Source organism: Podarcis muralis, chromosome 3, assembly GCF_964188315.1.
Source record: "Podarcis muralis chromosome 3, rPodMur119.hap1.1, whole genome shotgun sequence".
In the NCBI taxonomy this organism is placed as follows: Eukaryota; Metazoa; Chordata; class Lepidosauria; order Squamata; family Lacertidae; genus Podarcis; species Podarcis muralis.
This window is the reverse complement of record NC_135657.1, coordinates 42,034,338-42,056,188: the sequence shown is the minus strand read 5'-3', so window position 1 is coordinate 42,056,188 and position 21,851 is coordinate 42,034,338. Positions and strand designations below refer to the sequence as shown.

The 21,851-nt window shown below is 42.1% G+C and overlaps 2 protein-coding genes across 4 annotated transcripts in view; one reads left to right on the top strand and one right to left on the bottom strand.

The window, feature by feature from the left end:
• The first annotated feature begins 1,223 nt into the window (after positions 1-1,223).
• Positions 1,224-19,036, top strand: SLC30A6 (solute carrier family 30 member 6). 2 transcript variants are annotated; one of them, XM_028724180.2, is made up of 14 exons: positions 1,224-1,409; positions 2,662-2,748; positions 3,776-3,860; positions 6,275-6,317; positions 6,672-6,737; positions 7,551-7,631; positions 8,241-8,276; positions 9,233-9,327; positions 10,672-10,720; positions 12,535-12,654; positions 12,745-12,847; positions 14,125-14,172; positions 14,769-14,837; positions 14,990-19,036. In XM_028724180.2, the coding sequence occupies exons 1-14, from the start codon at positions 1,407-1,409 to the stop codon at positions 15,488-15,490; spliced, it is 1,386 nt and encodes a 461-aa protein (XP_028580013.2). In that variant the 5' UTR covers positions 1,224-1,406; the 3' UTR covers positions 15,491-19,036. The 2 variants fall into 2 exon arrangements, with proteins under 2 accessions (XP_028580013.2, XP_077781841.1); XM_077925715.1 differs by lacking the exons at positions 1,224-1,409; positions 2,662-2,748; positions 3,776-3,860; ... (2 more) ...; positions 7,551-7,631; positions 8,241-8,276 and adding an exon at positions 8,663-8,772.
• A 173-nt stretch (positions 19,037-19,209) lies between these two features.
• Positions 19,210-21,851, bottom strand: part of QPCT (glutaminyl-peptide cyclotransferase) — a 32,583-nt gene continuing 29,941 nt past the window's right edge. For both annotated transcript variants that reach the window (XM_028724200.2, XM_028724198.2), the window contains exons 6-7: positions 20,145-20,261; positions 19,210-19,736 (exon numbers count right to left, since the gene is read on the bottom strand). In XM_028724200.2, the coding sequence (XP_028580033.2) occupies positions 19,591-19,736; positions 20,145-20,261 (263 nt within the window). In that variant the 3' untranslated portion in view covers positions 19,210-19,590. The remainder of the gene's footprint in view (positions 19,737-20,144; positions 20,262-21,851) is intronic.

The following is a 21,851-nucleotide window of genomic DNA, read 5'->3' as shown; positions in this document are numbered from 1 at the left end:
ATGTGTAAAACAACATTTTTAATTTTTATTACCTCAATTTGTTAAGATTCTAAATAAAAAAGTTAAAACAATAATTAGTTTTTTTGTCAAGTGATTACTAAATCAAATGCTGAAAGTAAGCCCCTGTCGCATGCAACATGTAGATAAATTTAAACTAATACATTTCATCTGGTAGAACAAAGGTAACACTGCTGTAAATATTTTCATCTAAGTATTTTATCAACCTAACCACGTTTTCCAGGTAACTTTTGCCATTATGAAGTTCCCCTACCATAATCTCTTGGTCAGCCTATTGGCCTAATCAGCATCTTCCTCAGCCCATGTATCCAGACCAGGATGGGGGTGAGAACTGCACCCTTTGTGTGGTGTAGTGGAGAGGGCCTTATTTTCATCTCCATCATGGTCAGCGGGGTCAGGGTGGGGAGGTTTAAAACTCCCTGCCCTAACACCAGAAAGAACTCCCTCCCAATGTCTGGATGGTAAAGAAAACGTGAACCTTCCCTGCTGCTCAGCAAAGGTGTGGGAGGGCACAATTTTCTTCTCACCCTAGTTGGAGGGGAGGGTTAAATCCAATTTCCACCCCATTGCTGTGCACTAGGCATTACTAATAGAAAGAAAACTGATACCACCTCTCCGTGTAGGAACAGTGTAGGTTTAGACCTTCCTGGAGAGAGTGCACCGCAATGGGATGCAAGAGTTTGCACAGCTCAGCGGAAAGTGGGAGCAATGCGTGGCCCCATTGAGTATTGGAATGATGTCCTTGGGCTGAAACAGTTCCCAGCCTGCTCTCGGTGGTTGAGAGCACAATATTTGTTCCTAGTTCTACAGCAGAGAGAATAATCATAGCAAGAATCTAAATGTGCTTGTGGCACTTGTACCAGCAGATTTAACACTGACTTGGAACATTGCGCTCTTCTCTACGGTCGTCTACAAGGCGAGGGATACAACAGGGGTAAACATGATGCATATTGATGATGAATAAATAACCGAACACATTGGAAGAGAGAGAGACGGTGTGTAAAAGCCAGGGAAGGTTTCCCCCGTGATCCGTTTCTGACAGCTGCCTAAAAGCGCACAGCTCCTCCTCGGCGTGGGCGAACGACGCTGCGGCAACGCTACCGGCTTTACCAGAGTTTCCCCGTTGTTTCATTCAGAGCTGGCGCATGCGCAGCTGCCTTCCGCCCACTTTTCTCTCTCTCTCGCCCCACCCTGCCTGCCACAACGCTAACTAAGGCACCGCGGCATCTTGAGGAGGCAGCGCCGGGGCGAAGGCCTCGCGTCAGTTCCTGCTCCTATGCTGGGCTCGGCCAATTACACGCCGGCTCCTTCGGCTCCCGCCTCGTCTCCATGGTGACAGGAGGAGCCAGCCTTTTCCGGCCCCTTTGGGGAGCCACTTGTTCCTCAACATGGTGAGTTGCCTTCTGTTTTCACCTCGAAGCGGGGCGCTGGGGTGGGGAGGAGGGACGAGGGACGACGGTTGAGGCCTCGGACTCAGCTGGCGCGGGGAGAGCCAACGCGCACGCGCAGCTCGGGGGTGCGGCGCGAGGACCTCTCAGAACCCCGGTTCTGGCTTGCCAGTTCTTAAGGCTTGGCTTCCTTTCATTGGGTAGCTGCGGAGGTTGACGTCACTTTTCAGAGGTCAGGCTCTCTGCGCCTCGTCATGGCACCGTGACGCTGCTTCTTCACAGAGGCAGCGCGGTGTAGTGGTTACGGAGCAAGGCATAGGAGGTTGCCAGCTTTCGAACCGGGCCCTGCAGCTGTTCCCTTAGCAGCAGTTCGAACTGCAACCATTAGCAAGTTGGTTGTGTGTTTAAGCCCCTGCCCTATAAAAAGGTTCTCCTCCTCTTGTGGACTGACTTGATAAGTTGTTTGAAAAGCAGGGTATAAAAAATTAGCAACAGTTTAATGCAGTGGTTCCCAACCTTTTTTGGGCCATGCCCCACCTAAGCATTACTAAAATCCTGACACCCCCCTCCCCTTGTGACATATAATTCTTATTATTCAAAAAGTGAACTCCTATTCATGTGGAGGAAGCCTAAAAGGCCATTAACATAACTCATTCTCGAATTGCCCCCCTCTTAAAAATCAAATTGTACCCCACGTTGGGAACCACGGGTTTAATGTGTATCAGATTTCTACAAAGAGACCCTAGCCTGGGGACAATCTTGACAAGGATGCCTGAGTTCAAACTCCTTTTGAGCCACAGAGTTAGGTGGTAGGCCCCTGAGCAACTAACCATCTGTTAAGCTAACCAAATTTATAGAGATGTAGTGGAGATAAAACCACCTCAAAATTATTAGAGGCCAAATGGGTTAGAAATGTGATAAATGAAAAAAACACACCAAACAAACACTTGGTGCAGGATGCTGTGATAATGAGAGCTTCACTTACTGCATTCCTGCCTGTTATATGGCTCTTAAGGGCACAGGAGCTTTTCCAACCCAGGCTTGTCCCTGCTTGCCAGGGTTAACTGTATTTATTCTTATCTCCTAAGTAAATGTTACTTTGCAACAGTGTGTAACATTGGTGAAACAACTTTCCTTATAATAAAGGGCAGCGTTCAGAAATGAAGCTCATTTTGGGGAATGCGATTGAAGAAATGGAAAGTTTCAATAATTAAGAGATTGACAACGATTTGTGCTATTGCTTTTTTATTTGCAGGGGACAATACACTTATTTCGCAAATCACAGAGGTCTCTACTTGGCAAGTTAACACAGGAATTTAGATCAGTAGCTGCTGATCGAAGGGTAAAGTTTTCTTTTACAGTACAGACACTAAAACACTAGTTACATATCTTTTCAGAGAAATATACCTCTTTGCTTGCTGTAATAGAAACTTGATTCCAATAAATATTTGTTTTTCATTATAATATATTACATTAATGAATGATTTTGGAAGGGGGCAGACTGCCAGGTTGTTTCAGACAATGTTTATGCTGCAATTGCCTGTCTTTATTTACTCCTGTTTGATTTTAATTTGTTGTGTGATTTTGTACTACTTTCTGAACTGGTGAGAGTCTCCTTGCAGTCTGTGATTTTATGAAGTTAGGGATGAACACACAGGCTGTATACTCCTCCCTCGCCCATCTCCTCCTCCTCTCCTGGTTTATTTTCATGGCTAGTTAGCCCGAGTTCCCCAGTTTGGTAATTCTGTCTTAATGTAAGCTAGGATCTTTGCTCTGAAAGTGGCATGCCAGAGGAGGGAGGAGCACACTTCATAAATTGTTTTTGAGGCTTTGAATGACTATTTGAATGCAGTGTAGATACAGCTGTCTAGAACAGGTGTGGGGAACTTTTAGCTCACCAGATGTTGCTGAACTACAGCTCCCATCAGCCCCAACAAGCATGGGCACTGGCCAAGGATAATAGGAGCTGTAGTTTAGCAACAGCTGGAGAGCCAAAGGTTCCTCACATGTGGTCTAGACTAGCAGTGGTTCACAATTAGCAAAGTACTGTGGACCCCCTGTTTGTCAAAATCCAAGTGATGGAGACCCTACTTTTGAAATTTTTGATATCTCTATGGTACTTTTTGTGAATGGTGCCAAGGACCCCCTGGGTGGGTTACAATTGGACCACCAATTGGGAACCGCTGGTCTAGAGCATGCTTCGCTGCTGTCTCTTGAGATCAGCAAGACTGTTAAAGCTAATGGTGGCGTAAAATGCTCATTCAAAATTGTGTGAGTGTGTTGCAGGATTGTAAGGGGTTTTTTTATGACAAATAAGCTTTATTGCAATCCCCTTGTTAAGTAGTCACTTTAACTATTGTCATTTACAGTCATGGAAGATCTTCTTGTTTGGTGCGATAAACATAGTATGTACTGGCTTCCTCCTTATGTGGTGCAGTTCAACAAACAGCATAGGTATGTTTATGTTATTGCATTTAAATGCTTCTGCATAGTAAACTGATAATAGTATTAATACAGTGGTGCCTCGCAAGATGAAAAGAATCCGTTCCGCGAGTCTCTTCGTCTTGCGTTTTTTTCGTCTTGCGAAGCAACCCTATTAGCGGCTTAGCGGATTAGCGCTATTAGCGGCTTAGCGGGCTTAGCGGATCAGCGGCTTAGCGATCCGCTGTTAAGCGGCTTAGCGGATCAGCTGATAAGCGGCTTAGCGGCTTGGGAAAAGGGGGGGGGGGGAGGAAAAAAACCCTGCAGGAACTCGCAAGACATTTTTGTCTTGCGAAGCAAGCCCATAGGAAATTCGTTTTGCGAAGCACCTCCAAAACGGAAAACCCTTTCGTCTAGCGGGTTTTCCGTCTTGCGAGGCATTCGTCTTGTGGGGCACCACTGTATAAAGAAGCAGAATCCTCTATGTATAACAGAATTAAGCAGTCTGTATTATAATTAGAAAATTTGTAGATCTGTGAGCATCTTGTGATATCTAACTGTGTCTATCTTGTACTTCTTCCAAAATGTATTTTAAATGGTCTGAGCATTCTTCTTGTTCCTCCCCTGGAGTATTCTTGAGGCAGGGCCTATTAAGAATAATCCTACAGTCCGTAAGCCTTTGTCTGGATTTGCAATTTATTGCCAGGTCTGTACCAGATGAATGCTCCTTGATCACACTGGCACTGTTAGTTCTTAAAGTACTTAGAAATCTGTGGAGCTAGCTACTTCTGTGCCTTTAATACTGGTCAGATTTCCCCACATTGCAAATATGCATGGATCACGGATATAATGACTGCTTCTTGTGAGTGGAGCTGATCATGACCCTGTGCACTTTTTTGCCGTGGTTGTCATTTTTTTTTCTTGCTTAGGTTTTGCAAAAGCATGCCCTTCTTGGGTTATATGGCTTATGCAGTTATGTAGAGATTTTTTTATATTTTTTTTAAAAAGTTAAATCTGTGGCTCTGGTGAGTGGGTAAGATAATTCTGACATGTATGGTGCTCCTTTGCACCTAGTGCCTTCCTTGTTTCCTGGCTACCAGACCCCTCATATTGCTCGAGGCCAGGGATGGGGAACCAGTGGCCTTTCAGATGCTGGTAGACTAAAATGCTTGTGGGCCTGGGCCACGCTGTTTTGAGGCTGATGGGAGCTCAGTGATACAGCAGGTGCTTTGCATGCAAAAGGCTCCAGCTTCAAACAGAGAGACTCATGTCTGAAACCCTGGAGAGCTACTGCCCATCAGTGAAGATGGACCAATGGTCTGACTTTGTATGAGGCAGCTTTGTCCCTAACATGTGGAGGGCTAGAGGTTCCCTATCCATGCTCTAGGCATTGACTTGAAGGACAGGAGTGGAGTAGATCAGGCTTCCCTGAACTTCATGGGTCTAGGAGCACATCTGAAAATTTAAGAAACTGTTGTGGGCACTAGGGCTAGGTGATATATTAATATATCGTCCAAAACTGATTTGAAGTCCATATTGTGATATTGGTTTCATAATTTTTGACATGGCCTGCCAATATATTGTGAATCATGATGTGTGAATGTGCTGTGCAAAAATCACAATGCTTCTCTCAGTTCCTGCAGTCCCCGTTAACTCTGGCAGCTCAGCTCTTCCCTACTTCCTGCAGGGGGCAGCAGATCACAAGAGCAGACGCTGGCAGAAATCACGATGTGAGAAAAACCGTGAAGCCAGCCAATACCTCTACATTGCTCCATCCTTATTCCAGACATTGTGATATATCACAGTGTTTAGCTGGTGATGGTGTTGAAAACCAGATATCACCCATCCCTAGTGGGCACCACGATACAGCCATTTCATAGATGAAAAACTGGTGATACTCAGAACATCCCTAAACATGCAGACTCTGAAAAAAGAACAGGCAAAAAAAGAAAGAGGAACCCTGCCCAAATAGGTATCCCCTCCCACCAAACAATCCCCACAAATTAAAATGAGACATTTAAAAAATGAGCAATTTTTCTGAGGGCACTATGGTGCCCATGGGCTCTTCATTGAGACTCCAGGAGCAGCTGCTTACAGCTTTAGCTGCTGTTTGTCTTCCAGCTGCAGTGGAGCAATCCCAGAATCGTAGCACTTATAATTCCCTTGAGCTGTCTTGCAACCCACGGCTTGACTATTCAGCATATGAGCATAAAGCATAGGCAACCAGCAGTCATGATGCAATATTTGGAGGGCCACAGTTTCCCCACCACTATTGTAAAATGTGTCTTGTATCTTTAGAAGACATGGGTGTATGTAGGTAATGGTACAAAGCATTTAATCCTTGAAAGGAATATTTTGCAGGCAGGAGAACTTGAAGCTTCTTTACTGTGTATTCATTCTTTATTGTGTATTTATGTGTAAGTAAAGTATAAATCTTCTTTCCACAGCTTTAACTGCATATACCTACCTAACTATCTTTGATCTTTTCAGGTATGTTTTACTTTTTAAAAAATCCTCATCTCATTTTGTAACACTTCCATATAATGTATGTGACGTTTTCTTTATACTATTATCTAAAGTCAGTGTTAGTCATACCCATGGTAGACCCATGGAAATTAATGGGCACGACTGATCAGGTCCATCAATTTCAGTGGGTCTAATCCAAGTACAATGTACTAGGAACTAAGACCCGTTGAACATAATGGAGATTATTGCTTTGTCTTTCTGTATGCAGTTGCACTGCCAAAGCAACTTTATTTCAATCAGTTAATGAATTATTGAAAACTGAGTTTTTAATAGCTAGATTTTGCTTATTTGAATTTCCATTGTTTTCTTTTAATATAGTTTAATAACATGCTTGATAAGTTATTGGGTCATGATGAAGAAGCCCAGCCCAGCTTATTCATTTGGGTAAGTGATATGCTGATATTTCATGTCTCCTGAAAATATTTGTTCTAAAGTACAGTGGTGCCCCGCAAGACGAATGCCTCGCTAGACGAAAAACTCGCTAGACGAAAGGGTTTTCCGTTTTTTGAGTCGTTCCGCAAGACGAATTTCCCTATGGTCTTGCTTCGCAAGACGAAACGTCTTGCGAGTTCTTGCGAGTTTGTTTCCTTTTTCTTTAAGCCGCTAAGCCGTTAATAGTCGCTAAGCCGTTAATAGCCGCTAAGCCGCTAATAGCCGTGCTTCGCAAGACGAAAAAACTGCAAGACGAAGAGACTCGCGGAACGGATTAATTTCGTCTTGCGAGGCACCACTGTATGTGATAAACATGTAAGGGGTTTTTAAATTAAAAAATGTATCAAAGTCTGTCTATGAAAATGTGCAAAACTTGAACAATTGGCCATATTTATATAAAAAAGTTTGGAACTTGCATGCAAAAATGGTATTGTGTGTAAGATTTCATTCTAGCCTTGTTTTTGCCTGATACCAACATAGATATTCGCTTCAGATGCGAGACCTTTAATGCAGGGATTGCCAACTTATGCACCTATAGGTCAGATCAGCGCCTGTCCTCTGCCCTGCACCATTTTATTTGGTCCCTGAAGGCCTTACACCATTTTAACCAATCTATGAGAAAATAGTTTCCTCACAGTTTATTGTACAGGACAAATAATTTAGCTTTGCAGGCAAGTCCCTCTGAATGTGCTGAGAGTTTTCTTCCTGATCAGAATACTTGTCTGCTCATATTGATTTTAAAATGTTTGACCTCTCAAATTTCAGGTTTGAGAGATTTGAAGTTCTAGCAGTATTTGCTTCCACGGTTCTAGCACAACTTGGGGCGCTCTTTATACTCAAAGAAAGGTAGGAATATTGCTTGCACTTATGACTGATATGTAACAAGAGGAACTAAATAATGCTAGAAGTCAATTTTAATTTTTGACACAATAGTCCTCAGCTTGCTGCTTTGTACTGGTGTACATACATCTGATGTGTGACTAAGGCTGTAATCCTTTGGTCCTTGGGATTTTGTGAATCTCCCTCTCCATAGGCAGAGAAAGGGGTGCATTCTTGGAGAGGGAGGTCCAACCATGGGGGCCTCCCTGCAGCACCAAAATCCAATGGCAGAGAAGGGCTCTTGGGACAGATTGGGGGAAGGCATTGGATCTGCTCGGTCCAAAACCCTCCTAGTCCTCTAACCTTGTCCTGGAATGAGGCAAGGTGGAAGTTGGGGGGGGGAGTGAACAGGCCCTGGGGCTGGTATATGCATTTGTGTGTGTGTGTTATTTAAAAGGAGAACCTCCAAAGGGGGGCAGAAACGAAAGATGGGCAGTACCTCATCTTCTACCCTGCTGGCATGAGCCCAGAGGGATTTGGATCCACTTTGCCTCCTGTTCCACCAGTAGGATTGCTTTGTTACAAACGTTTTGAAAGAACAGTTAACTGTAAAACTATTATTATTGTGTCTTGTAGTGCTGAACGATTTCTGGAACAACCAGAGATTCACACGTAAGTGCTTTTAATATGCAAAAGTATTGAATTAAATATTACAGGGATAAAGGGGCATGGCTAATACAGTGTTAATTCTCCACATTACTACATTGTTAAACGCTGAACAATAAAGTTTACGCTGACATGATATTGAGGCCATTGGCAAAATTCCTTTTGAATTTAATGTCTCTCAATTGTATTTGTAGTTATAAATTAACTCTCATAGTTGTGGGGCAAGATATTTTAAAAAAAAGATTTTTATATGTTTGCTGCTGAGGATGTAACACTCATAGATAAATATTGTAGAGCAGAACTGTAATTCTACTGTATACGTTGGAATAAGATTAAAGAAATAAATTTTCTATTTCAATAAAAGCTGATTAAAAAGGGACCCCTGACCATTAGGTCCAGTCGTGACCGACTCCGGGGTTGCGGCGCTCATCTCGCTTTATTGGCCGAGGGAGCCAGCTGATTAATGTAGCTAAATGAAGAAGAAAAATGGGATGATAAACAGGTTAGTAAATAAATAAATAAAAGGGACGCGGGTGGCGCTGTGGGTAAAAGCCTCAGCGCCTAGGGCTTGCCGATTGAAAGGTCGGCGGTTCGAATCCCCGCGGCGGGGGTCCCAGCGCCTGCCAACCTAGCAGTTCGAAAGCACCCCCGGGTGCAAGTAGATAAATCCCTATTTACTAGCGGGAAGGTAAACGGCGTTTCCGTGTGCGGCTCTGGCTCGCCAGATCAGCAATGTCACGCTGGCCATGTGACCCGGAAGTGTCTCCGGACAGCGCTGGCCCCCGGCCTCTTGAGTGAGATGGGCGCACAACCCTAGAGTCTGTCAAGACTGGCCCGTACGGGCAGGGGTACCTTTACCTTTACTTTTACCTTTTTAAATAAAAAAAAACTGGCTGAGGTAACTAGTACTTGGTGGAATATTATGATAGTCAATGGCATTAAAATTGATTTCTTCTTTTTAGGGGTCGATTGTTGGTTGGTACCTTTGTGGCACTCTCCTTCAACCTGTTTACAATGCTTTCTATTAGGAATAAACCTTTTGCTTATGTCTCTGAAGGTATGTAATGAATACATGTGTTAAATCTAAAATGAGTGAATGTCCATGGATTATGGATTTGGAGACATGACTTACTTACAAAAAACCAATATTACTTTCTGGCTAGCCACTATTTTTGACTGCCACCAAGCCCCTCCTCTCCCCCAAGTCTTCTTGTATGCCTAGGGGGCCTGGGATAAATGGGTGGTGTTTTCTCATTTGCAGTGGAGAAGAAACATGCTCTCCAAATTGTACTGCCAATGACAACTCTTTGCTGAGTCATGCTACTTGCCAGAGAGCCTGGGGCAATTCTTCCTGACAAATGTACTTGTGGATGCCTCTGAGTAACAGTTGTTTACATCTAGATGATTTATCTAAAAAACAGTTATGGAAGGTGTGTAAATCTTAAGTTGATGAGGCTTGCTTATGCACATGCCAGAGGCTGATTTAGGACAGAGCCCCCCCCCCCCCCCCCCGCACAGGTCGCTGAGCCAAGGGGGCACCTTTCTGCCTCCTCAAAGCCTAGTAAGGACCTGATTTGGGAAGAAAGTCTGAGGGCTCTGACAGGGTCCTAGAGTCCTCCCACCTCCTTCCCAAAGTCTAGTTAGTACTTACCCAGCTTTGAGAAGGAGTCGTAAGGACTCTAGGACCCTTTCAGAACCTTCGTTCCTCTTTCCCAAAGCCCAGCACCTCCCTTACCTGGCTTTGGGAAGGTCGCAGGAGGGCTGCGGGGAGGGCAGCAAATTTTGGCCTAGCACATGGCGCCATATTATCAAGGTTTACACCTGCACATGCCTTTTTTCAAAACGGTTTCAATGTCAATGAGCTTAAGTGTTCAGTTGCAGATATATATTAGTCAAGCTATAGTATTTTTGTCTGATCTTTTTATTCACTGGACTTTGGTTACTGGGGGAAATGTTTTATTGGATTTTCTCTTTTGGGGGGGTATAGGGTGATTTTAACTTTTGCATTGCTCATTTCATCATTTTGCATTTTTTATTTCTGTAAGGCATGTTGGATTTCCTATAAAGGTAGCCTAGAAATATTTTAAAATACTGTTTTAAGAAACACCTGCCACTGAACCCTGACTCACACCTGTGCAAACTAGTCTTGTATATGGTTCTTACAATATCAGAATACTATTATTAAAGTAATGATGCTAAAAGAGCACTGTAGCTATGCTGGCACAATAAGTGAGTTGACCTGGAACAATAAAACATACATCCAGACCTATTATTTTCCTGCAGGCCTGACATAGAATTGCACTTGTAGTTTTCAAAAATACGTTTCTGTGTGTTTTAGTGACTGACATGCTATCATAAGTATTATAATAATAATATTTGCTATGGTGGGGGGTTTTTTTAGCCGCAAGTACAAGTTGGCTTCAGGAACATGTTGCAGATCTCAGTAGGAGGTAAGTTAAAAGGATGACATGGTAACAGAATCATGGAACCTTCGAATTATACAGTTGGAAGGGATCCTGAGGATCATCTAGTCCAACTCCCTACTGTGCAGGAATCTTAACTAAAGCATCCATGACAGTTGGCCATCCAACCTCCAAGGAAGGAGAGTCCACTACCTTCCAAGGGAGACTGTTCCACTGTCAAACAGCTGTTGCTGTCAGAAAGTGCTTCCTAATGTTTAGTCAGAATCTCCTTTCTTGTAACTTGAATCCAGTGGTTGAAATCCAACCATCTAGACAGGAGAAAAGCTTCCTCCATGTTACATGTAACAGCTCTTTAAATATTTGAAGATTGCTATCATATCTCATCTCAGTCTCTTCTTATCCAAGCTAAACATACCCAACTCCCTCAACTGTTTCTCATAAGGCTTAGTTTCCAGACTCTTGATCATCTTGGTCACCCACCTCTGTACACGTTCCAGCTTGTCAATATCCCTCTTAAATTGTGGGGCCCAGAACTGGACACAGTACTCCATGTGTGATCTGCCCAAGGCAGAATAGAGTGGTAATTTTACATTCCTTGATCTGGACCCTATATTTCCAGTGATGCAGCCTAGAACAGCATTGCCTTTTTTCTTTTCTTTTTTTGCTGCTGCAAAAATAAGACGTTACAGATCAGCAGCTGGCAGCCCTTGGAGTAAATCTTCCCATGCCTGTTGCCAGTGAATGGCAAGGTTTATATAGAATGAATAGTGGGTTTGGCCATGGGCCTTGCTGGTCATGCAGTTTGACAAGACCAAGGACTGCCTCTGACCTGCATCCTCTTCCCCCTACTAAAATGGCCTCCCTGTAAGATGAGTTACTGAACAGAGATAAACAGAATTTAGAAGACAAGGTACATAGTTCCTGCATTTTCCCAAAGTATTCAATTGTGGTGGTCTGTGTTTGCTCTCAGTTGGCGTAATGGTTTAGAAACCTGACATCCTTGCTAAACCAACTATCCGATGCTTCCATCTGGTCTTGGGAAAAGTCCTGGAAAATGTTTCTAGAAAATGTCACAATAATATGAAAGTGTTTTGAATTTGCTAGGTTGATATTTGATGGCATCTGTCTCTGCTCTGGTTAACATCTTGAAACACCTCCCTCTTTATGAGTGAGAGTAGGATCAAGCAGAGTTTGAATTCCCCAATAACCTTTGTACCCTGCCCGTCATCAGATCATATGGTGGCTGGTGATGGCCTTCATGTTAAGTTTCTTAAAATACATATATGAAAAAGCAAGATGATTCCCCATGTCCACTTTCGCATAAAAAGCTGCCTTATACCAAGTCAGACTATTTCTCTGCCTAATCCATTCTGTCAACACTTGATTAGCAGCAGCTTTCCAGGATTTCAGGCAGAATTCTGTTTCCCAGCATGTGCCACCTGATCCTCTTAACTGACGAATGATTGCCAGGGATTGAATTGAGAACCATCTGAATGCAAAGTGTGCGCTCTGCCACTAAATAAATAAGTTATAGTTGGGGGAGGCCATCATGTCATTTCAATAGCTAAAACCTTTTATGAAACTGGGCACCATCAGAGCTGGGAGGAAATATGTGTAGCTAAAATTGAAGAGCTTTTTCCTTGATTTTATTTCAGCATTTAGGTATGCTTCTGTCCCTTGTATCATTTCCCTCAGCAATAAGGCTCACACCTGGGTCAGGTAGAGTTCCCTGTCTGCAGAGGGCTGCCATAAGAGCCATCACTGTACCTATAAATTGTGTGTGTTGCTGTTTAACTGGATGTTTCCACTATTGATCCATCTTATTCCTTGCTTTCTTTTAGTTTGTGTGGGATCATTCCTGGGCTGAGCAGCATCTTTCTTCCACGCATGAACCCTTTCATCTTGATCGACCTTGCGGGGGCTTTAGCTCTTTGCATTACATACATGCTAATCGAAATTAAGTAAGTACTCATGAATTTAATGAAGACATTCATAGATACCGAAGGCTGAAAAACAGGTGTGCCCGCTAATGTTTCCCTTGTTTCTTTCAGTAATTATTTTGCAGTAGATACTGCCTCTGCTCTAGCCATTGCCTTGATGACGTTTGGTACCATGTATCCCATGAGCGTCTACAGTGGGAAGGTATTGCTTCAGGTGAGCCAATGAAAGAAGTGACTTTGTGATAGCGTCTTTCAGTGTAGCCAAGATTGGCATCACCCATTTAATTTAAAAAAACACACACGCAGCCTCTCACTTTATGAAATGTTAAAAAATGTTCCATATTACACCTGATATGCAGGATTTGCAACAGCTGCCTATATGATACTGGACCCAATTTAAGATGCTGTTGTTGGTATATAAAGCCTAGAATGACTTGGAACGTGGATAACTGATGGAGCACCTCTCCCCATATCAACCAGCCTATACTTTGAGATAGTTGAGGGGGCCTCCTTCATGGTTACATTGCTGAGTGTGCTCTGTCATGCTGGGATGCAAGACAAGCATTTCTTGGTCATTGTGCCACAACTCTAGAATTCCATCCCCCTGGGATTGTGGCTGGCATAATCACTAATGGCTTCCCACCATATAGTTAAAAACAGAGCTTTTCTAGGTCTTTAGAGGATCTGATTAGTTTGTTCTGAACTTGAGTGCTCTACTGTTGTAATCTTTTATTTGTTTTACTTGCATTTTGTCTTCATGATTATATTTTTTAAGACTGTGGGGTAGTGTTTTGGGACCATCTGGTGGAAAGCAGTCTCCAAATTTTACAAGTAAATAAATGTAAATTTTAAAATATTTCATTGAATTGTAAACAAAGGCCTACAGGGGCAGAAAAAGGCCTGGTGAGAACTGAGCATGCTCAAGGCCCCCAACAACCACAGAATGATGCATGTCAGTCAGGAAAGAAAACCTGGAGGTGTGGGTAGGGAGGGTTACAGAATGGAGTATCCTGGGAGGAGAACACGGCTAGTTTGCTAGAACCTTGAGCAAGAACGCGCCTATTAAGAGGTGAAAGCACAGTGTCATTTTGTAGAGTCCCACTTAGAGTCCCACTTTAGAGTCCTTAGGGCATCCTCAGCAGAAGCTGCTTTCTGGGTGTAGGGGATCTGCTATGCTAACTTCCTGGCATGTGGGCTGCTATTCCTTAACAGAGTGGGAGGTGGCGGGGAGGTCAATGTGCCGCAAACACACTGGTGGGGCCAAATCTAGTGGTGTTCTTGGTGCATCTACATTATGCCAACTTTCCTTCCCCCTCACCACCTTCCCTTCTGTTAAGCAACTGTAGCCATCTGCCAGGAAGCTGGCATAGCAGCTCCACTCCATATAGTGAGCCACTTTTATTGTCTTTATATTGTTGAGTCATTTAAGAACTTAGGGGGGAAACCCTCTTTGGCAGTTTTTAAAAGTAATAATATCTTTTGTTTTTTCAGACAACGCCACCTCATGTGATTGGACAGCTTGATAAACTTATAAGAGAAGTAAGTTAGTTTAAAATATTACATTGGTATACAATGGCCAGGGCCACCCTTGCCCCAGAGCATGCACAATATATATATTTTATGGGTTGTGTAGCCAAGGGAGAGGAGGCAATATTTCCTTATTTTCTAATACTGGTGTTTCAGTTTTCAGTATCAATGAAATATTGTGCTTTTTGTAGGAATTTGGTAAACAGCATCTCCCATTAATTTTTGCAATGATGCCTTTGTTCACATTTTTAGTTTGGATACTATAGAAGCTAAAGATACACATTTTTTTTAAAAAAAGAACATTGTTAATACTTTACTAATAAATTAATATATAAATATAGAATGTTCAGATCAGTCTTATGAGATGTATCTGATGCTGTCTTGTGTTCCAAGTGGAGTAGCCTTTTGAAGAATGCAGTTGGTAGAAGTATAAATAGGCTTACATCTTGATCTTTTGCATGTTTACATAGAAAACACATTGATTTCAAGGAGGATGGACTCCAAGTGAGCTTTTCTAATAACATAACCCTTGGGGCTTTATGAATAAGCTGTCAGAAACATTAGCATTTTAATACTAATATTGTGATTCATTGTGTGTCTTCAATTAGGTTTCTACATTGGATGGTGTCTTAGAAGTACGAAACGAGCATTTTTGGACATTGGGATTTGGTTCTCTGGTATGTATCCCCCCACCTGACTTTATTTTATTTTTTCAAAACAAAGCATGTCACTCTTTTTAATAACATCACTCGAAGATTGTTTCTCTCTTGCACAGTTTATATGCTTCAAGTGCAGGGGAGCGATGAGCTTATTCTTCTTTGCTTTCTAGGCTGGATCAGTACACGTGAGAATTCGAAGAGATGCTAATGAACAAATGGTACTTGCTCACGTGACCAATCGGTTGTATACGCTAGTGTCTACGTTGACTGTTCAGATTTTCAAAGATGACTGGATTAGGCCAACCTTGACCTCTGGAACTATTGCAAACAATATGCTGAATCTTTCAGATCATCACATCATTCCAATGCCACCTCTAAAAATGGCAGAAAACTCTAACGTAGCTACATCTACTCCAGCTAAAGCAAGTAGTCCACCTCCAGAATTCTCCTTTAACACACCAGGCAAAAATATGAATCCAGTCATTCTCGTGAATACTCAGACAAGGCCCTACAGACTAGGCTTCAACCGTGGAACTGTACCTTACAGCAGTGTCTTCACACAAGGATTTGGAGTCCCAGGAATAGGGGCAACCCAGGGATTCAGGACTGGTTTAATAAATGCTCCCCACAGATATGGAACTGGCACTCAAGGTCAACCCAGGCCCCAATAAACTATTTTCCATATTTATTGTTTGATTATTTTTTTAAATCTATTTTATTGCTCACTTTTTTCTACAAGACTATTCATATTTTTTAGATGGACCAGGATCAAATATTTCCAATCATGAAAATGTGCTTTTGGTGTTTCATTTACTATCTCTGACTGTAAAAGTTGCAGCTATACAAGCGGTGAGCTTATTCATGTTTTATTTTTGCTTTGTAAGTGATTACAGTACAATATATCAAGGAACTTCAGAAGATAACAAATTTGGCCAGAAGTGAGGTTCTATATCGTTTTCTTGATGGTGATGAAGAGTGCTTCCAATTACCAAATTTCTCCAAAACATCTTTGCCTATGATGTAATCATACAATCATTTTTAAAAGTTACATTTTCCTTAATTGGAAAGGTGTGTGTCATATATAAATGACCACTTGGACGTCCAACAGACCCACTTGAAATCTTATTTGACATTAAGAGATGCTTATCTAAATAAATACTTTATATTGCTGCCAGGTTCACAAGAGTTATCAACTCTCCTATGGTGTTAACTATCACAGATTCGTTTTTATTTCTGTCATCTGTGTTTGACAGTGTGCTGGGAAATCTTAGGGTGGTCCTTTTAAACTATTGTTAATCCTGTTTGAAGAGTTCAGAGTAGTGGCATGGTATGTGGAATGAATGCTTTGGTTAACCTAGTAGCATTTTTTTATTTATGGAAACACTGATTTTAAAACTTCTTTCCAGCTCTTTTTAAAAAGTGATGGTACCTCTCTGCATGAAGGTAAGCAAGGTGCTTAAATGGGAAGTATAGCAACAGGCCAGTCACTCTGTTTTTTGTTATCAGTTTCAACTAGCATGGTCAGTAACTGATTTGAGTGCATATTTTAATGTTTTGCTAATAAGTATTGTGATACTTTTTCCTTCATTCTGTTGCCAGTGAAAATTTGTATACCACCTGCCTACATTATATACTGTACCTAGTTTTCCTTCAGTAAGTCCTTACCTACAAGGGAACATGATTTAGATTAGTTGGTGACCAGCGTCAACTTTACTTTTCTACCATGGAAAACCACAAAGTGTGGCTGCCTCTCTCCTCCACCCTGCTCTCCAAAACAGTCACACTAACAGCATGCATGGAACCAGGTTGCTGCAGCAGGCATGTGGACTCTCCCACCTTCTTCCTACCTCCAGGTTTCTCTCCACAACTAAAGGCAGCCATTTACATTCCTACCCTCTCCTGTTGGTGATTGAGAGGACCCTTCTGCAAGGAGGATGTGGGGGGTGGTGATTTGATTTCAGGATTTGACTTTTCCACCTTCCCTTTCCCAAATGCCTTGCTGGACAGAGATACCTTTCCTTTTCTAGCATGTCCGCTGCTGGGTGTCTGGTTATTTTGATTGTGAGATATATCCATTTATTGCTAAAAGGGCACATGATGTTCTTTGAGGCAGGACAACCGTACCAGAGCCATTTCAGGTTTTCCAAGTCACTCTCCTTGATGTGGAAGAAGTTTATATGCCCTCTTCCACCCAGCTCAAAGAGGCGTGTGTCATTGGGTGTGGGTAGAATTTAAAACAGGGCTGAATCCAATGTTGCTGCTCTACATGTGCAGCAGATTTCCATGTGCCCAGTGGAACTTCCTCTCTAAGCCTCAAGATCAGCTGCAAAGGGATAGGGGTCCCTCTGGAGCAGATTTGGGGGTGTTGGGTTCTGTGGGGGAGGAGAGGAAATGGAAGTTGTGTTGTATGAGTGGAACTCCCTTTGGTATAGCCCATACATTCCTTTGGGCTGTTTGTATTCTGCTAAGCCACAGAAGTTGTCCAGTAAAATCAATTACAGTCATACCTCGGGTTGAATGTGCTTCAGGTTGAGCGCTTTCGGGTTGCGCTCTGCGGCAACCCGGAAGTAACGGAGCACGTTCATTCCGGGTTTTGCTGCTCGCGCATGCGCAGACACTCAAAATGACATCACGTGCATGCGCAGAAGAGGCAAAACACGACCTGCGCATGTGCAGACGCGCTGTCGCGCCTTCCATTCAGGATGTGAATGGGGCTCTGGAACAGATCCCATTCGCATCCCGAGGTACCACTTTATCTTACTCATTTTGTATATCTTGGTCCTTCAGACCAACATAACTCTGGAGAACTAAGTGTGAGGGAGAAAATAGGCTCCAACAGACTTAACAAGTGTTTATTTTATTATACAGTGCCAATATACAAGACACTCGCTTCTCCAAATGTAAACACAAAGAATGGTGCTCTGTTTTTAAAGACTACATCCAGGTCATTACATATTCAAGAATTAGATACAAATCAGACTTAGGACTTTTATTTCAGAATAACTCAGTAGTGTAAACGTTAGATCACCTATCCAAAGTGGAAAATTTACCAATAGCCTGTGTGGGAACATAATGCTGCAACTGTGAGCTTTGTTGCTATGGCAGGATGTCTGCAAATACATTTGAGCTCCAATACCTCAATTACACAAGCATGGTCTGTAGAATTATATCCTTCTAAATAGTTGTAACTATGGGCTTTAGTATATGGTACAATGCTGTTAATCCTGCATGCCTGGTACATGGTTGAAGGTTCAAACATTCTTTCTAACAAATGCATTCCCAAGTTTGGGGTATAATGAAAGATAATGGTTATAGGGTGTTGGATTGTGACATGTGAGACTAGAGTTAAACTCAACACTCAGCTGTAAAGCTCCCTGGGGGACCTTGGTCCAGTCATTATCTTTTGACTTAACCTATCTCACCAGTTTGTTGTGAGGATAAAGTGTCTCATCTTGTTCTCCTTTGAGGGATACACGTGTACGCAATAAATTCCCACCACTACCATATACTAAAGCCCATAGTTACAACTATTTAGAAGGATATAATTCTACAGACCATGCTTGTGTAATTGAGGTATTGGAGCTCAAATGTATTTGCAGACATCCTGCCATAGCAACAAAGCTCACAGTTGCAGCATTATGTTCCCACACAGGCCCAAACTCTGAAGGGAGGTGGTCGGGAATAAGCAAAGTGGAGGGAGGCAGTGAATTTTAGTGGTGGAAATGTTCTGTGTGTTCATGTGCAGGGAAGAGGGACAGGAACTGGGAATTGACCAAACACATCAGAGGATGATTTTTTAGCTGTAGTGGCAAAACTATTCCGGTACAATTAAAGCAAGGTGCTGAGATTGAACTGCACAATGAAATCTGCAAGATACTACCACTGATGTGCATTGTGTGTGTTTTTAAAAGGATCTAAAAATGCAGCCTGAAAATGTGTTACATTCAGAGTCAGGGTGACTTGATATATTCAGTGGAATTTAGTTAAGCATCAAGCAGTTGCTTCATCTATGATTCACCTCTAAGCTTGAATTTCACTGTTGAATAATTGCCTGTAGAGATAACACAGTAAGATGGGATGACCCTTCACCTGATAAATTATCGTAGGGCTACGCAATCAGGGCATTGCGTGGTAACATTATGATTTAAAAGAGACCCTTATCCCCCTCCCCACCTTGTACAAAATGGTAATCCAGGCTTAGGGACTCATTTTAGCCAGTTAGACTACAAGTTATGGCACAGTAAAAGAACATTTATTTTGGAACCCCATACAGTGGACCACGTCATGAGATTCATCTGGACAGAAGGATATTAGAAGAAATAAGCTACAAGGATGGATTCCTCTCATCACCTATCTTCTATTCACATTTAACTGCATACCAAGTATGCACTTAATTTTTTGGAATGTTGCTGTAGCTAAAATCATGAAATACTGTACTGAATATCCTTGTGTAGCATAATGAAACTAAGCCTTTTCATTTATTTCTTCTTCAATGAAAGCTGAACAGTTGTGTTTTTCCTTCTACTTGAACACAGTTTGGTATAAATGTTTATTTTCCCCACTGCCAGAATTTGGTTTACCTACAGTTGTGTGTACCACTAAACCTTAAAGAATTGCCATTCTTTCCATTTTCCTCTAGGGGGCAGAGATTAAAAACTAAACTATTTTATTCCTATAGTCTCCAAAAGCCTGTTTTTGGAAGCAGCTAAAGAGGAACCAGTGGTAGCCTTAAAAACAGAGCAGGAGTTGTGTGGGAGCCAACAGTGTTACATCACAGATTGAGATATTCCAGCACAAATACTTGTAGAATCTTGTTGAGGTTGTCAGTGGTTGGCTTGTCAAGATTTTCTTCATTGTCTTCCATGGTGTGCCACACTCTGGGGAAAGGAGCTGGGATCAGGTGTAGGATTGGAACCCCTGGAGGGAAGAGAACAAAGAAGATGATTCTGAAGATTACTGGACTTCTGGGCATGTACTTTACTTGGTTATATAAACACAATAGCACTGTGGTGTTACATTCTAGTCCAGATATATTTCTTTAGTGAGTATTAGATCAGAAATAATTCCAGAGCTTACTGGTAAGAGGGTAAAGAAATTAGAAACGCAACCATATAAAAAATAACTTTAAAAAAAATGATTTCCACCTTTCAAGCCCTACAGAAAATGCAATAATATCACATCATTAGTTAATGCTGAACATGTTTATATTTTCATGTTAATGCAGGTATGTATAAGGGCCTGCCTTATATCCCTTCTGCCATTGCCCCAAGTTCTCATCTTTCAGACTTTGCTGCCAAAAGTATAATGTATAAAAAGTTGTCATACCTCTTCTTAAAAATGGAACGTGGTCATCCTCTACTGGATGTCTTCGTAAGTCAGGCCGGAAATAGGGCCTTTCAGGAGAGTAATTGTTTAGCAAACCCAAAGCAACGAGGTTTTGTTCTGCAGGGTTTTAAAAAAAATAAATTAAAAAAAAAGTTTAAACAGTGTATGGCAATATTTTGTTTAAAAAGCCAAGACCCTAAATTTGAAATGTTTTAAACATTTTGACCATCCTTCCCTAACCCAAGGTCCCCAGACGCTAGCTAGAAATGATGGGGGTATAATCTAACAATATCTGGGGCTCAAAGGATAGGGAAGTCTAACTTTGATGCCCAAAGGAGTAATACACCCCCCGGACACAATTTCACATAGTACAATGGCCTTGTGAATGATGCAGCCCGTGTCTTGTGGGGGATTAGCAGCCAAACAAAGCTACTAACATGAGTTTGACCAAACTGTGGGAAGCAGTGGAAGGCAGGAGTGCCTGGTGTTCTCTGGTCCATGGAGTCACGAAGAGTCGGACACAACTAAACAACAAAGCAGCTAAACAAATGCATATTCCTGCTAGTTAGCATGAGAAGGCGCTAATACCACAGAGCTGTATTGTTGATAGGCAGACCATAGAAATACAAGTGGTAGAGAGCGCCCTGTGTGATGTCATTTCCCCTCCTTTTCCTGGAGAGGAAGGAACATAAAATACTTCCTGTTCCTCTTTTCCTTTGACCAGTGTTGGATGCAGACATGTCTCCACTTGCTCCAGCTCCAGGCACATGCCTGAAGCTGCTTATACTGTAAATATTTTTCCTGCATAGATTTGCTGCTGCCTTTGTTGTGATCCAATGCATAATTATAAAGTAAATCTTATTTTTAAACTTACTTTACCAGTTGTCGCCTGATTCTTAAGCGGGTTAAAAGGGGAAAAGCCAACTTACTTCATAGTTGGATTTGCTCAAAACAAGGTTTTACAGCCTAATTCCTATTAATTTTGCTGCCAAGGGTGGAATTTTGAAACACTGTTCAACCCAGACGTGTGGGAGGAATAAATTGCAATGAATATAAGCTCTCCTACCTATTAAAACCCATCCCCACATGTACTACCTGTGGCCCTCCAGATGTTGGTGGACTCTCAAGGGCTGGTGCTAAAGGGACTTGTAGGCCAAAGATGCCCCATCCCTGATTTATGACATCTCAGGTTGAAAACAAACCAGTTTGGGCTTCTCATATGAAGTACAGTCGTCCCTTGGGTTTTTGAACAGCTTAGTTCTTGAACGTTTTGGCTCCTGAACGCCACAAACCTGGAAGCGAGTGTTCCAGTTTCTGAACTATTTTTGGAAGCCGAACATCTGATGTGGCTTCCAATTGGCTGCAGGAGCTTCCTGTAGCCAATCGGAAGCCATGCTTTGGTTTCCGAATGTTTTGGAAGTTGAATGGACTTCCAGAACGGATTCCATTCGACTTCCAAGGTACAACTGTACTGCTAAATGCTGGCCAACTAGCAGCCCATGCTAGCAAACACTGGGTAATATCAGCATAGATTTTTATCTTACAGAGTTGGGTCTGGAAGCTTGAAAAAGAAAGGAAGAACCTGGCTATTGTCTCAGATGTTTATGAAATATGAACTCTGCTGTGAATCAACTGTAGGCGGTTGTTTATTGTTTCAGCTGCTTTGGGTTTTTTTTTAATGAATTAATTCATTGATTTTAAATGATT